The following is a 16,103-nucleotide window of genomic DNA, read 5'->3' as shown; positions in this document are numbered from 1 at the left end:
AGTGTAATATTGGGAAGCAAACTTACAAACGGAATACATTTCAACTCTATTTCCGACATATTACAGGTGTCTTCTTTTTTTAAGACCATAACCATGTGTGTGTGTATACTTTTCTTTCATATGTCTATGAAGAAACGCTCTGTTTGACCCTGATTTAACCCACTGCATTAGAAGGATAAAGGGAATAGGGTGCCATTTGGGTTTGTAACCCTTCTCCTTTCCTAGAACCAGTGGTATACTACAACCAGTGGTACACAACAACCAGTGGTACACTACAACCAGTGGTACACAACAACCAGTGGTATACTACAACCAGTGGTACACTACAACCAGTGGTACACTACAACCAGTGGTACACTACAACCAGTGGTATACTACAACCAGTGGTATACTACAACCAGTGGTACACTACAACCAGTGGTATACTACAACCAGTAGTACACAACAACCAGTGGTATACTACAACCAGTGGTACACAACAACCAGTGGTACACTACAACCAGTGGTATACTACAACCGGTGGAATTCTACAGCCAGTGGTATACTATAACCAGTGGTATACTATAACCAGTGGTATACTATAACCAGTGGAATACTATAACCAGTGGAATAATATAACCAGTGGTATACTACAACCAGTGGTATACTATAACCAGTGGTACACTACAACCAGTGGTGTACTTTTCTGAGTAGGGCCCTGAGTTTACTGACCAGAATGTGACCTGGTCAGGTAAAACTCTAGGCTCTAGTCATAACAATGTCTTCTGGTCATCAAATCAACTCTGTGTCCTGAGTACAGAACTGCCTTTCCAGAACAGATACAATTTAACCCGTAATATCTACTGTACCTACCACTGCATAAACATGAACCACTCTCTCTGTGTTGACCAAATTTTCTCTTGAACCAGAACTGAACCATACACGGTCCACTGGCAGTACTTTTCCCAGTTTACACATTGAGAAGAGCCCATTTGATCTGGTTAAAGTGAAATAGGGATACAGTGTGGTGGGATTGTTTTCTTTTCTCTTTAAGATCTACTGTTTTATGAGTGAGTAAAACAAAGAGAAGAGAGATTCTCTCCATCTGTCTCTCTCAGTCTCTCGCTCTCTCTCTCCGTCTCTGTCTCTCCCCTACCACAACATGTGCAACCGCCAAGTCCTGCACCTCGAGTTCATTTTAAAGAGGACTGGAAAACAAACCAAAGCAAAAGAAAACACGCTTCTCTTTCTTTTCTTTTCTTACTCTCCTTCTTTCTCTCCTTCTACCAGAACGGCTACAGAAGAGTCTCAGATGTGAAGTGTTTTTCCAAACCGAGACTCAAAATAAACTGAGCTTTAGGGGTAAAAATAAAGTATTGTGTTGGCCATCAGAAACCATCCCTGAGAAGTTTATTTACCCATGGGGAACAGCAGGGGAACAGCAGGGGAATATGGATTAAGGTTCAAATCCATTAACACACATTGTTTGATGCTGACCGAGAATATTTAGACTCTATTCTAAATATTCTCGGTTTATTTTAAATATTTAGACTCTATTCTAAATATTCTCGGTTTATTTTATTTTATATTTAGATTTGAATGAGTTACCACCGGGTGACTGGGTTTGAATGTAAAAGTGGGTAGCGCTATGAAATTATATATAAATGTATAGCCTAAATATGAAATAATACATAAACGACACATAGTCCATACAAAGACATACTGTACAAATATATGCTACACAGACACAGTGTATTATAAAGTCAGATTCAATAGACTTTAACTTGTTGAAGGCCACAGAGACACCAGTAAAAAAACACAAACAATTGATCAACGTCTTAATAAGATATAATGGTGTTCTTGTTCACCAGCCTAGGACAGCCTAGAAGCGTGGTACACAAGGCTAAATATAATGCTAATTCTCTCACTCAACACTTATTTATCCCTCCCTCACTCACATACAAGCACACTTGTTTGAGTGAGATTTTTTCTTCATCCATCTAAACTAAGTCGGTCTCCTCGTTTCTCTTTTGGCATTAAAGGGGCACTCCGCGATTGTTGCATACATTTTCTTTTACTTATAAACTAATGACATATAGGTTTGTTGTTGTTTGAATCCCAGATTGCCCCTTTAATATAGCCCTCACATGTTCCTAAAAGCTAACTTCGCTAAGCTAGGCTACCCTTAAGCTACCCTTAAGCCCCATCTCTGATGTACAGTAGATGTACATCAGGCAGCCATTTCAATCAGCACATCAGAGGCGCCGGGCCTGATCTTTGACCCTGCGGCTGTCTGTGGTTGGGTCTGCCATCAGGGCCACGCTCCTCAGACAGGGCTGCTTCATTACAGGGATAATGATAATGAACGTCTGGCACAGCCCGGTGGGGTCCCCACAACAAGAGGATCATCACTCCTTTACTCCCCTACCAAGACATTCATCAGAAGACTAATGAAGGAGTGTAAACCCAAAATAACCCCAAAGGAGAGGATTACTTAGCCACAGAGCAGACCACCAGCCTTATTAAAAGCACCTGTTAAAATGGTGCCGTACTGTACCGTCTTGCAAGCCCTGACCCAACTTTGCCATTTTGTGATTATTTTGGTGCTTATCCGCTATCATCTCCTATGATAGACAAGAACTGTTGAACATCAAATCGGCAGTTACTAACCTCAATTCCGGCTTCAAATTCGACTTCGACTCATTGGTCTAGGCTCTTTGTGTAATTCCAACAAAATGTTTGGGCTACCGAATAGGAAACGTAGGCGAAAAAGAGGGAGAAGAGGGGGAACCCTGGCGAGATTAAGATGAAGGGAAAACCGTCCACCTCTTCCCTCCATTCTATTGGCCAATGTACAGTCTCTTGATAATAAGATAGATGATCTCCAATCGCGGATTTGCGAACAAGATCCCCCACATGGCTATCCAACTCAATGAATTCTCCATTCACCGAGCAGACAGGACATTGGATTTAGGGAAATCGAGAGGGGGAGGGGTATGCCTCTTCATCAATAACAAATGGGGGGGAGTGGGTCAGTCGAACGCTTCAAGATCCTCAGTGTCCAAATCACTAGGGACCTGAAATGGTCCACACACATGCAAACAGTTGTGAAGGAGGTTGAAAAGATTTATCATGGGCCCTCAAATCCTCAAAAAGTTCGACAGCTACCCCACAGAGAGCATCTTGACTGGCTGCATCACTGCTTGGTATGGCAACAGCACTCGATCGCATGGCGCTACATGGGGGTGGTGCCAACAGCCCAGTACATCACAGGGGCCGAGCTCCCTGCCATCTAGGACCTCTATACCAGGCAGTGTGAAAGGAAGACCTGAAAAATTGTTAAAGACTCCGCACGGCAAGCAGTACTGGACCATCAAGTCTGACACCAACAGGCTCCTGAACAGCTTCTATCCCCAAGCCATAAGACTGCTAACAAAACGTCCACACGGACTATCTGAGTTGAGCATTGTATTTTATTCTCTATGCACATTCTACACACACACTCACTCACTCACACTGACACTCCAACACACACACACACACACACACACACACACACACACACACACACACACACATACTGACTCTATACATGCACACATACTCACATATAATCGTCATACACTGAGTGTAAAAATTATTAAGAGCACCTGCTCTTTCCATGAAATACACTGACCAGGTAAAAGCTATGAACCCTTACTGATGTCACTTGTTAAATCCACTTCAATCAGTACAAAGGAGACAGGTTAAAGAAGGATTTTTAAGCCTCGAGACAATTGAGACATGGATTGCGTATGTGTGCCATTCAAAGAGAAAATGGGCAAGACAAAAGATTAAAGTTCCTTTGAACGAAGTATGGTAGTACTGTAGGTGCCAGACTGCAACGCTGCTGGATTTTTCATGTAGTTTCCTGTCTGTATCAAGTGGTCCTCCACCCAAAGGACATCCAGCCAACTTGACACAACTGTGGGAAGCATTGGAGGCAACATTGGCCAGCATCACTGTGGAATGCTTTCCACACCTTGTAGTCCCTGGCCTGACGAATTGAGGCTGTTCTGAGGGCAAAAGGGGATGCAACTCAATATTAGGAAGGTGTTCTTAATGTTTTGTACACTCAGTGCTGCTACTCTGTTTATCATATATCCTGATGCCTAGTCACCTTAACCCCATATCTAACCCTACCACTCCAGCATCCCGGCACATTGTAAATATAGTATTGGCACTGACCCTGGAACTGACCCTGTATATAGCTACTGACCCTGGAACTGACCCTGTATATAGCTACTGACCCTGTATATAGCTACTGATCCTGGAACTGACCCTGTATACAGCTACTGATCCTGGAACTGACCCTGTATATAGCTACTGACCCTGGAACTGACCCTGTATATAGCTACTGATCCTGGAACTGACCCTGTATATAGCTACTGATCCTGGAACTGACCCTGTATACAGCTACTGACCCTGGAACTGACCCTGTATATATCTACTGATCCTGGAACTGACCCTGTATATTGCTACTAACCCTGGAACTGACCCTGTATATAGCTACTGATCCTAGAACTGACCCTGTATAAAGCTACTGACCCTGGAACTGACCCTGTATATATCTACTGATCCTGGAACTGACCCTGTATATAGCTACTGACTGAGCTACCCCTGGAACTGACCCTATATATCTACTGATCCTGGAACTGACCCTGTATATAGCTACTGACCCTGGAACTGACCCTGTATATAGCTACTGGCCCTGGAACTGACCCTGTATACAGCTACTGATCCTGGAACTGACCCTGTATATAGCTACTGATCCTGGAACTGACCCTGTATACAGCTACTGACCCTGGAACTGACCCTGTATATAGCTACTGACCCTGGAACTGACCCTGTATATATATCTTACTCACTTTCTCGTGTTCTTCTTATTACTATTTCTTGTGTGTTTTTGTTCTCCTTGGCTTTTTAATGTATTTTTTATAGTACTACTGCATTGTTGGGAAAGAGCAAGCGAGAAAGGCATTTTCAATGTACAGTACTAGTGCTTGTGAGTGTTAAAACTGTAAACTTGAAACCTAAGTTGCATACTGTATATAAGTGTCTTCATTTGATCAAACCTTCCCTCAGGAAAGGGATGTAAGTTATACGATAGATTGTTATAAAGAGACTTAAGAGAAATGAATTTATTTACCGCAAATTATTCCCACATGACTTTGAAGAATCATGGTGAAATAGGAGAAACATGACTAAGACAAGCACGTTCATTTCTCCTAGAATGAGGTTGAGGTAAACTACCAGGACTCTTCAAACATCCATCTCTCTGAGTAATAACCATGATAAATACTAACTTTAATCTTCTATCTCATTACCAGAAGTCATCAATTATTCCGTTCTATAAACGTCTGGAAGATCCCCTGCTCGCAATATGACATGATGTAACGTTAGTCTCCTTGCCAGAGTTATCATTACTAATAAATCACTAAGCTTAATAGTAGCGACAGAAAAAAAGGATTAAAAAAAGACTGGATATTGACTCCATATGTTCCGCAGACTTCTGACCCTATCAGGCGCTTCATCTAAAGTGGAGAAATCCTTTAACTAAACCAAGAATTCACAGTCTTTTAAAGTTTAAACCGCACCTTATTTCACCACTATCCTTGTCTGTAGGCCTACTGAATCAGCTACTGACATTAGCTCTGTTTATAACGCCATAGTGCAGTTTGCGACGTCTGCCAGAAAAGTACTGGGCGCTACACAAGAAGCCTTATGCAGTTGTCATATATCAACACGTACGGTTGTGAATTACACTGACAGACTGTATATCGTCAGCTACTGAAGATGACTTCAATTTGTCCCCATAAAACTACTTATGACTTCTTCCCGTAAGGAATTGGTTGATACATTAAAGTATTTCCCCATTCAGATGTCATGTTGTGTTATTAACAGATAAATTAATATGAGGCAGAGGTTGGTCCCCCAAATGGCACCCTACTCCCTACATAGTGCACTACTTTTGACCAGAGCTCTATGGGCCATGGTCAAAAGTAGTGCATGATATAGGGAATAGGTTGCTACTTTGGATTCAGCCAATGATATTAGAGGCTGATTCAATCTTTGTTTACACAACTACTGTGACACACATCTAACTGGAAGCATCTGTCTGTCAGCGGAATCCACCTGTTACTACCCAAATCAATATGTACAAACATTTGACTATAGGAAAGTAGTTACTGTATGTTTACATGCAACTGAATAAATACTGAAATGTGGGTTTGATTAGTTTGAGCCCTAAGATCTAATTCCAATGAGCACCTTTGAAACAAAGTGGATATTCAAGTAAATATAGGCCCTTGCAGCACCTGCATAAAGCTTCCTATATCAAAACCATCTCGCACACTTCTTTGTGTAAAGTCTGTATTATGAACATATCTCAATATTATACTTTTTCTTTACCAACTCCAACATTCATTTCCAAAGTTAAGTAGCTCTGAGACCTTTTCTCCTTTTTCTCAAGGTACAGTGCCTTGCGAAAGTATTCGGCCCCCTTGAACTTTGCGACCTTTTGCCACATTTCAGGCTTCAAACATAAAGATATAAAACTGTATTTTTTTGTGAAGAATCAACAACAAGTGGGACACAATCATGAAGTGGAACAACATTTATTGGATATTTCAAACTTTTTTAACAAATCAAAAACTGAAAAATTGGGCGTGCAAAATTATTCAGCCCCTTTACTCGGTGGCCCATAACCAAACAGACGTTTAAACTGACAGCTTCACTGAAAAACACCAGTGAAAGTCATTTTTCTGCAACGAAACTTAATTGAAACGGATAAGTTAATATGAGGCAGAGGTTGCGTCGAGGGCCCATCACCTACAGAGCAAAAGCATTGGGGTTTTCCTTCCCCAAGGCAATGTTTTAAAATCATCTCAAGAAGTGAAATGCTTGTGACAGAGCCTGTTATATTAACAGGAAGGGTTCTATACAGAATAATACTCAGGCTAACCCGTGATAAGATATGGCACGAAGAGAGGGATTATGGAAGAGAGGAACGAACACTCCCTACTTGGTTGCCTCCCTCTTTCTCGGGTAAAAAATGCTCCTGGAGTTTGGGTTGGGATGGGAGGGAGGAAGAGGAGAGGGGGTGGATGACTTAGTAACAAGACAGTATATTCTCCTCTCCTCCTCTCGCTGCACCACCACAGTCATCTGGTTTTCAGCAGGGCTTATGAGGACCAGATGGACTGAACCCTCTTCCCTTGGCATCCCTCGCTCTCTCTTTTTTACGACACCCCACAGATTTTGTCACTCTGTGGTCTCTGGCACAGCCGGTGGAATAGCATATCTCTGTTTCATCAGATAAAGAAAATGAGGCTTTGTGAATACAAGCAGCCTTTCTCTCCTTCTCTTGGCCCCTCTCTCTTTCTTTCCTTTCCATCTCTCTCATTCATCCTCTTCTTCTTCTCTCTTTTCAGTGAGAGTGACCTTAATCATATTGCCATAGGAGAAGTGCCGTAAATTGATACCAAAATATAAAAAATAAAGATGATTAAAGTGAGAATTCCAATTGAATTGATAAAGTATGATTAGAAAAAAAAACGGCTTTGACACAATGATAGAGTGCTAAGTCTTAAAATGTTAATCTACCTAGCGTTGCCATATTCCTCTACCCATCAGAATCTGAACAGCAAAGAATTCAGGGAACAAGACCACTGCACCATAATGGAGGTACAATCTCTAGCTAGCTGTTGAAAGAATGTGTTATTATACAAGTCTATTATAAAACCCCCACAGACACAGGGTCTTTGACCTTCCTCTCACAAAGCTAACAGTGGCTTTTATAGGATTTCTCCAGTAAGCTTTATGAGCAAATGCAACTTCATCCGCCACTATAATTTGGAGTGGGAATCTCTCCAGAAACCCTATGAATACCTCTTCTCTCCCCCCTCTCCTCCCTCTCTATCCTCCCTCTTTCTCTGTCTGTTCCCCCTCTCCTCCCTCTTTCCCCCTCTCTCCCTCTTTCTCTCTCTCTCTTTCCTCTCTTTCCCTCTCCTTCCCCTCTCTCTCTCCCTCCCCTCTCTCACTCTCCCCCACCCCTCTCTCTCCCCCGCTCCCTCCCCTCTCTCATTCCCCCCTCCCCCTCTCTTCCCCACCCCCTCTCTCTCTCTCTCTTTCCCCCGCTCCCCCCCGCTCCTTTCCCTCTAAACCAGGCCTGCTTTCCCAACCCTCTGGCACGAGGATCAGGTCACAGAGAGCCATGGTGTGTAAAAGAAACTGAGAGATATTAATAAAAATATGGCTGAGTGGGATGGGAGCTGACAGTGCCAGCGGGGGTGCGGGCGGTTGAGGGGTGCGAGTGAGGTTTTTGGGGCGTGCCAATGATGTGGCGTGACCCAGCCCACTTGAGCGGGTTGTGTGATGTTACTTGAGCACACAGGGTTTAGGCCAATGATGGGTCCACCGGCAGGGCTGTGAGAAGAGGACAGAATGCCTACCTCCCCAGTATCATTCACATCAACCCCCTCACAATGTAGCCCCAGTGTCCCCCCAAACCTCACTAATAACCCCTCCTCCCCCATATAATTCAATCGTAGTCCACACCCCATCTACAAACCAACACACAACCCACTGGGCAGCAAAGTATGTGAGCAGAGTTGAGCGGTCAGAAATCCTCCATTCATTAAAATCACAATTTAACCAACACAACATCTATTGTTGTGACTACCTGGACCTAACATTGAAGCCAAACCATATGTTTGAATGAAAAGTACTTTAATAAACAACATGAAAAGGTGAATGTAAGAAGCGCTCATCATTTCAAATTGTCACGTTCTGACCTTTATTTCCTTTGTTTTGTCGTTATTTAGTATGGTCAGGGCGTGAGTTGGGGTGGGCAGTCTATGTTTGTTTTTCTATGATTTTGGGATTTCTATGTTTCGGCCTAGTATGGTTCTCAATCAGAGGCTGGTGTCGTTAGTTGTCTCTGATTGAGAATCATACTGAGGTAGTCTGGGTTTCACTGTTTGTTTGTGGGTGTTTGTTTCCGTGTCTGTGTTTGTCGCCACACGGTACTGTTTCGGTTTGTTCACGTTTTTGTATTCATAGTGTTCAGTTTATGTTTTTAAATAAACAACCATGGACACTAACCACGCCGCATCTTGGTCCGATCCTCTTCAGACGAAGAGGAGGAAAACCCTTACACAAATAGTCTACATGTTGTATAAAACAGCATATAAAAACTCTAATAGGTCAGGAGCCAGACAGGGAGCCCAAGAATCAATGAAAATGAATTATTTAAGCTATATTATTTCAATTATTTTAAGGCTATAGCCTACAAAGAAATACTTTGTGAAGCATTTGCAAGTGCGACACACTAGGCTGGCAGGGACATTAAGTGCTCAGCATTTCGTTATATTAAATCATTATATAATCCACAATTTGCACATACAGGCTGTGACGTACATAGAATTAAATACAAATTAAACGAAAAATGGTTTATTAAGCTTAGTCTACAGTGCCGTGGAAATAATTTTTAGAAACATGAATTTTTTGGTCAGGGTCTGTGGGTTTTTGGTCAGGGTCTGTGGCTTCAGGTTGATGCAATGGTGCCTGGAAAGCAGGCCAGAAGTGGAGAATACCCTCTCAGCTCTTGCGGAGCCAATGGGGATGCTAAATACCCTTCGGGCCACTCTTGCCAGGCTGGGTAGGGATGCATGTATTATTTTTTTTAGGTAGGCCTAAAAGATTTGAGGTAAAATAACCCTATCAAATGGAAAGCTCCTTGACAGAGGTAATATGCCAGGCCTATTGGGCCAAAATCAATGATGGCCTATTGTATAAATAATAGAATGACAATGAACTAAATCTGATTTGACACACTTAGCTAGTTCCCCACCTCATGCCTTTCTGTTAGCATGTGCATGTAGATTGTACACCGCCATGCTTTCAGGATATGTCTTTTCAGATTTTTTAGTTGTGGACATTACATCACCACACTCCCTCTCTTGGTTTTGGTCCTGATCTTTGTATGTCTCCTTGATTTGGTACCTGTGTTTTTTATCACTTTCTTTATGAAAAGATTTTGTGAACTCCATAACAGTAGCTAAAGCAAGGGCTATAGCAGTACACAAGTAGCCAACAGATGCATATGAGGACGGGGCGTGCCCTGAGCTGATGAAGTGAGTGTTTCTGGAGCACTACTGGAGTGAAATTGGAGGGGGCAAGAAGGCAGATGCTCCAACCTTTAGGAAACTCGCTCCACGTTCCAGTCAAATTGGGCACGCTCCAATCCTCGCCCCGCTCCAGCTCCGCTCCACTTACATACTCTGCTGGGCACACACTGGTTGAAAGTAATGGCAATATCCAAAGGTAGAAGTTTATTATTAATACAATGAATTTGGCATCATATTCATAGAGCTAATGGTAACTACTTCTAAACTTCCAAAAATCCAATCCACCATGGACAAATTATAATGACCATTTCAACGTCTAGTTTTTCATGTGAATTTAACGTGAAATCAACGCCAAAAATTCACCATGCCCTTAGATTTAGGTAAAAAAATTAAATTCCAATCAGTTGATAACTTTTTACAAATCCATTCAGTTTTCCACGTCAATTCAACATAATCAAATTATTATTATTATTTTTTAATTGCATGGAGGCAATGTTTATTCAACCAGATTTTGCCCAGTGGGGATGGTGTCCTTTGGGAAAATCAGATGTCAATGTAGCCTACATAAACTCAACCTCACATACTGTACAGACTGCGAAAGAAAAGTTTGAGGAGTTCCTTTCAACTCTTGAATGTTATTTAGGTAGCCTACACAAATGAATATGGAAGCTGATAGATGTCTAAATGTGTTGACATGATAGCTCAACTGAATCAAACACAGCTTGTTTAAAAAAAAAAGCTAAACATAAAGTAGAGGTACTGTAGGCATCTGAATGGTAGACTCCTTCTCAATGAAGTGCATTACCCCTCGTACAGCAGTAGGAGTCACTGTTCAGGCAGAAATCGTTGGACTATGGCTTGACATTTTATTTCAATATACCACCAATATTTAGGCTGATGGCATGACGTTGAAACAATGGCGATGATTCAAACACACCATTTCACTCTCTGAAATATGAAATTGAACATAATTTCAACCACCCGAATATACAGTGCATTCGGAAAGTATTCAGACCCCATTTTGTTACGTTACAGCCTTATTCTAAAATTGATTAAATAATTTTTGCTTGATCAATCTACACATAATACCCCATAAAAACAGGTTTTTAGAAATGTTGCCCAAGGAGAGCCCTGGCAGAGCCTTAACAGAGCCCAAACAGAGCCATTGTAGAGCCCTTGCAGAGCCCTAACAGAGCCCTGGTAGAGCCCTGACAGAGCCCTAGCAGAGCCCTAACAGAGCCCTGGCAGAGCCCTAGCAGAGCCCTAGCAGAGCCCTGGCAGAGCCCTAGCAGAGCCATAACAGAGCCCTGGCAGAGCCCTAACAGAGCCCTAACATACCTAAGCGTGTGTGATTGAAGAGAGGCCGACAGAGGATGAGTGTATGCGAGAGAGAAGAGAGAGAAGAGAGAGAAAAGAAAGGGGGCCTGTGGTTTTGGGGGTTAAACGGCTGAACATGCTCGCACATTAAGATCCATCTGATCCACGGATAACTAGAAAGGAGCACCTCTGTTTGTAATAGATCCCGGAGCGAAAAACAATCTCTCTTCTCCCCTGATCACTTCTGCCTCCTTTCATCCCTCTCCAGCTAGAAATGCGAGGGAGGCCCATGCCAAGTGATTGGAGATTGACTCCTTTTCGCTCTGTCTTTTATTTATTTATTTCTCTCATGAAAGGGCATGGCACAGCCGCCCCTGGACACACTCATACTGACTGACACAAGAAAGCCTGGGAGGTGCCTGGGAGGTGCCATTTAGGTTTTCATTTCTGTCCCCCCCCCCCCTATCATTTCATCCACCACACATCTTCCCAGCAGCACCACTCAGTCACCCATATAGACCCCTTCCAGACTACAATATGGACATTATTATGTTATAGTAACCCAGCTTCCAGACTACAATATGGACATTATTATGTTATAGTAACCCAGCTTCCAGACTACAATATGGACATCATTATGTTATAGTAACCCAGCTTCCAGACTACAATATGGACATCATTATGTTATAGTAACCCAGCTTCCAGACTACAATATGGACATTATTATGTTATAGTAACCCAGCTTCTAGACTACAATATGGACATCATTATGTTATAGTAACCCAGCTTCTAGACTACAATATGGACATTATTATGTTATAGTAACCCAGCTTCCAGACTACAATATGGACAGAAACCACTTGTAAAGACAAACTGACTCCAGTAATCCTTGTAGCTGTAACTGTAATATCTACACCAGACTACATACTGTCACACTGTAATATCTACACCAGACTACATACTGTAACACTGTAATATCTACACCAGACTACATGCTGTAACACTGTAATATCTACACCAGACTACATACTGTCACACTGTAATATCTACACCAGACTACATGCTGTAACACTGTAATATCTACACCAGACTACATACTGTAACACTGTAATATCTACACCAGACTACATACTGTAACACTGTAATATCTACACCAGACTACATGCTGTAACACTGTAATATCTACACCAGACTACATACTGTAACACTGTAATATCTGCACCAGACTACATACTGTAACACTGTAATATCTACACCAGACTACATACTGTAACACTGTAATATCTACACCAGACTACATACTGTAACACTGTAATATCTACACCAGACTACATACTGTAACACTGTAATATCTGCACCAGACTACATACTGTAACACTGTAATATCTACACCAGACTACATACTGTAACACTGTAATATCTACACCAGACTACATACTGTAACACTGTAATATCTACACCAGACTACATACTGTAACACTGTAATATCTACACCAGACTACATACTGTAACACTGTAATATCTGCACCAGACTACATACTGTAACACTGTAATATCTACACCAGACTACATACTGTAACACTGTAATATCTACACCAGACTACATACTGTAACACTGTAATATCTGCACCAGACTACATACTGTAACACTATAATATCTACACCAGACTACATACTGTAACACTGTAATATCTGCACCAGACTACATACTTTAACACTGTAATATCTACACCAGACTACATACTGTAACACTGTAATATCTACACCAGACTACATGCACTTCAGAACATACATTAATAATAGTAGCCAAATAAAACTGGTGGATAATGGTGTTGTTTAAAATCTATTATTGCATCTATTATCTATTCAAATCTATTAAGGCCTCTACTAAATTGCATATATTTGTCTGCATTGTGGGAGTGGGTGGCTGTACATATGTGTATGGCTTTGCATGAGTGTGTGTGTGTGTGTGTGTGTGTGTGTGTGTGTTTTTGTGTGACTCTGTGTGTGAGCCTGTGACTCTGTGTGTATGTCTATAACTCAGTGTATGTGTGTGTGACTATTTCAATGTACTGTTTGTATATAAGTTTATACTGTGCGTGTGTGTGTGTTTATGAGGTAGACTCTGGGCGTAGGAAACAGAGTCAAGCAGCACATGTGATTGGAAGATCCACGTGGGTGGGCTAACACATGTGGCCTCCTGGATTAGGAAGTGGTAGGCCACATCTTTTTATTACGCAGAAGTTTCTATAATTCCCCCTCTCTCTCTCTCGTGGAGAGTCCCTCTAAATCTCCTCCCCAGCCCTCAGTTGCCTCCCAGGCTCCCCATCACTCCCTCACAAACACGGACACACATAGACACACACAGACACACACAGACACACACGGATTTGCACGTGAATACACACACATACGCGCAAACGTACACACACGCTTGTTTTACCATCCTTGAGGGGACCAAACAATCGATTCCTATTTAAAATCCTTTCTTCCATAACCCCAACCCCTAAACCCAACTCCTAACCCTAATCTTAACCTTAAACCTTATTGTAATCCTAAACCAAACCCCTAAACTTAAAATAGCCTTTTTCCTTGTGGGGAGCGGTGAAATGTCCCCACTTGTCAGAATTGTTCTTGTTTTACTATCCTTGTGAGGACTTCTGGTTACCAAATGGATTGTAAAACCAAAAGCACACACACAACGTCACAACCAACCAGAGGCATTTTCTACACCAAAACCAAGCGAGCGAGCAGAACATGTTCCGTAATATCATGTTCTGCCCAAGTAGGCCAAACCCCAGGAACCCCTGAGGAACTCACTGCTTTAATTAAATATCACTTTACTCCTCATTTTTCATCTCTGGTGTCGTCATTGTTGAAGCGGTGGAGTGATGCGTTCCATAGACATTACCTACTAGTCTAAGGTAGCATCCCAAATTGCACCCTATCATTCCCTACATACTGCACTACTTTTGACCAGATCCCTATGGGCCCTGGTCAAAGTAGTGCACTATTTAATGAAAAGGGTGCCTTTTGGGATGCAGCCTTAGAATATTGTATCTCTACCCACATACACTTGTATCAGGCTGCCAATTAAAACATTAATCAACTGTAGGGAAATAGAGTCACTTTTTTTGTTAAAAGAACATATGCTATGAATATTTTTTTACTTTGGCTCTGTTGAGACAGTGCCCGACACACAATAATAAATCAGAGAGCTGTTGGTAAATTAAAGTACTGTGATATAGACATATAAGTCACATAAATGCAATATCGGTATAACACATTGGGAACAGTTAAATGTTATATAGATCAAAGACCGTATTTATAAAGCATCCCGAGAAGGAGCGCTGATCTAGGATCAGGTCCCCTCTCTTCATTGAATTATGATCTAAAAGGATAAACTGATTGTAGATCAGCACTCTGAGATACTTTGTGAATACGGTCCAACTGATCTGATAGAGGTGTACCTGGGACTGATTTTACCTGGCAGTGGAAGACATACTCAGGTGTGTTCTTGTTAAACTTCATGTTCCAGACCAGAGCTACACCGTCAGGCTCGTGAGGAGCATCCTCGTTGTTGTTGTAGGACGCCACCAACAGCTCTGGATACTGGGGAGGAAGAGGAAGGGGAGGTGAGAGGACAAGATCAATTAAAATGGAGAGATCAAGGAGAGGAAGGAAAGAAAGAGGAAACAGGAATGAGAGGGAAAATTGAAGGATAAAAGAGGATCAGGGGAGGAGGAAGAGGATGGAGAGGAGGATGAGGAGGAAGAGGATAGAGAGTAGTGATGACACATACACTCACAAACATGCACTCCTTCCCTCCCAAAACACAGACACACAACAGTGTGGGTAAAGTTGCACCTAAATGCTGATCCTGGGTTAGTTTTGCTTTCCCCCCACTAATTGTTAAGGTTAGCATTGCGGGAAGGGAAGCTGGTCCTAGATCTGTACCTAAGGGGAAACTTCACCCTGGTCCTTACCTGAGGGGACCAGTCCAGACAGGTAATGACTCGATGTTTGGACCAGTGCTCGTCATAGAATAGCCTACTGAGGGCCAGACTGGAGCCGCCTTGTAAGTCCCTGTGGCCAATAGAAACAGGGGTCAGAGGTCACTGGGTGATGTCATTGTATGTCAGGTCAAATGGGGGTTCTGAGAGGACGATGACATCATGAGGAGGGAATGTGTTTGAAGAACAAAGAGGTCATGTCCTGATTGACACCAAAGGCATTACTCCATGAGGCCATTATCAGCTCCATACACATGATTACACAAACCATGGTCCCTCTACAGACATCACAACAGACACACACACACACACACACACACACCAAACAAATTCCAATTTCGCACCCCTCCTTGTCATCCAGGTCTCGTCCACTGTAGTCAAAGAATATGTCTGAGTCCTGGGCCAGGGCTCTCTCCATCACTCTGATGCTGCAGTCAAAGAAACTGAGGAACTCCTCTGATTTGAGGATCTGCTGCTTCTCTTCCTCCGTCAGCTCCCTGCAGGGGTAGCCTGAAACACATACACGCACGCACGCACGCACGCACGCACACACACACACACACACACACACACACACACACACACACACACACACACACACACACACACACACACACACACACAC

At 42.4% G+C, this 16,103-nt stretch overlaps 1 protein-coding gene across 7 annotated transcripts in view; it reads right to left on the bottom strand.

The window, feature by feature from the left end:
• LOC112229221 (cytoplasmic dynein 1 intermediate chain 1) overlaps nt 1–16,103 on the bottom strand; it is a 111,379-nt gene that overhangs the window by 32,446 nt on the left and 62,830 nt on the right. For all 7 annotated transcript variants that reach the window (XM_042310148.1, XM_042310151.1, XM_042310149.1 and 4 more), the window contains 3 exons: nt 15,823–15,988; nt 15,452–15,551; nt 14,952–15,077 (listed from right to left, as the gene is read on the bottom strand). In XM_042310148.1, coding sequence (XP_042166082.1) covers nt 14,952–15,077; nt 15,452–15,551; nt 15,823–15,988 — 392 coding nt within the window. The remainder of the gene's footprint in view (nt 1–14,951; nt 15,078–15,451; nt 15,552–15,822; nt 15,989–16,103) is intronic.

The sequence above is a fragment of the Oncorhynchus tshawytscha genome, linkage group LG31 (assembly GCF_018296145.1).
Source record: "Oncorhynchus tshawytscha isolate Ot180627B linkage group LG31, Otsh_v2.0, whole genome shotgun sequence".
Classification (NCBI taxonomy): domain Eukaryota; kingdom Metazoa; phylum Chordata; class Actinopteri; order Salmoniformes; family Salmonidae; genus Oncorhynchus; species Oncorhynchus tshawytscha.
Note: the sequence above shows the minus strand (reverse complement) of the source record. Positions and strands in the feature narration are given on the sequence as shown.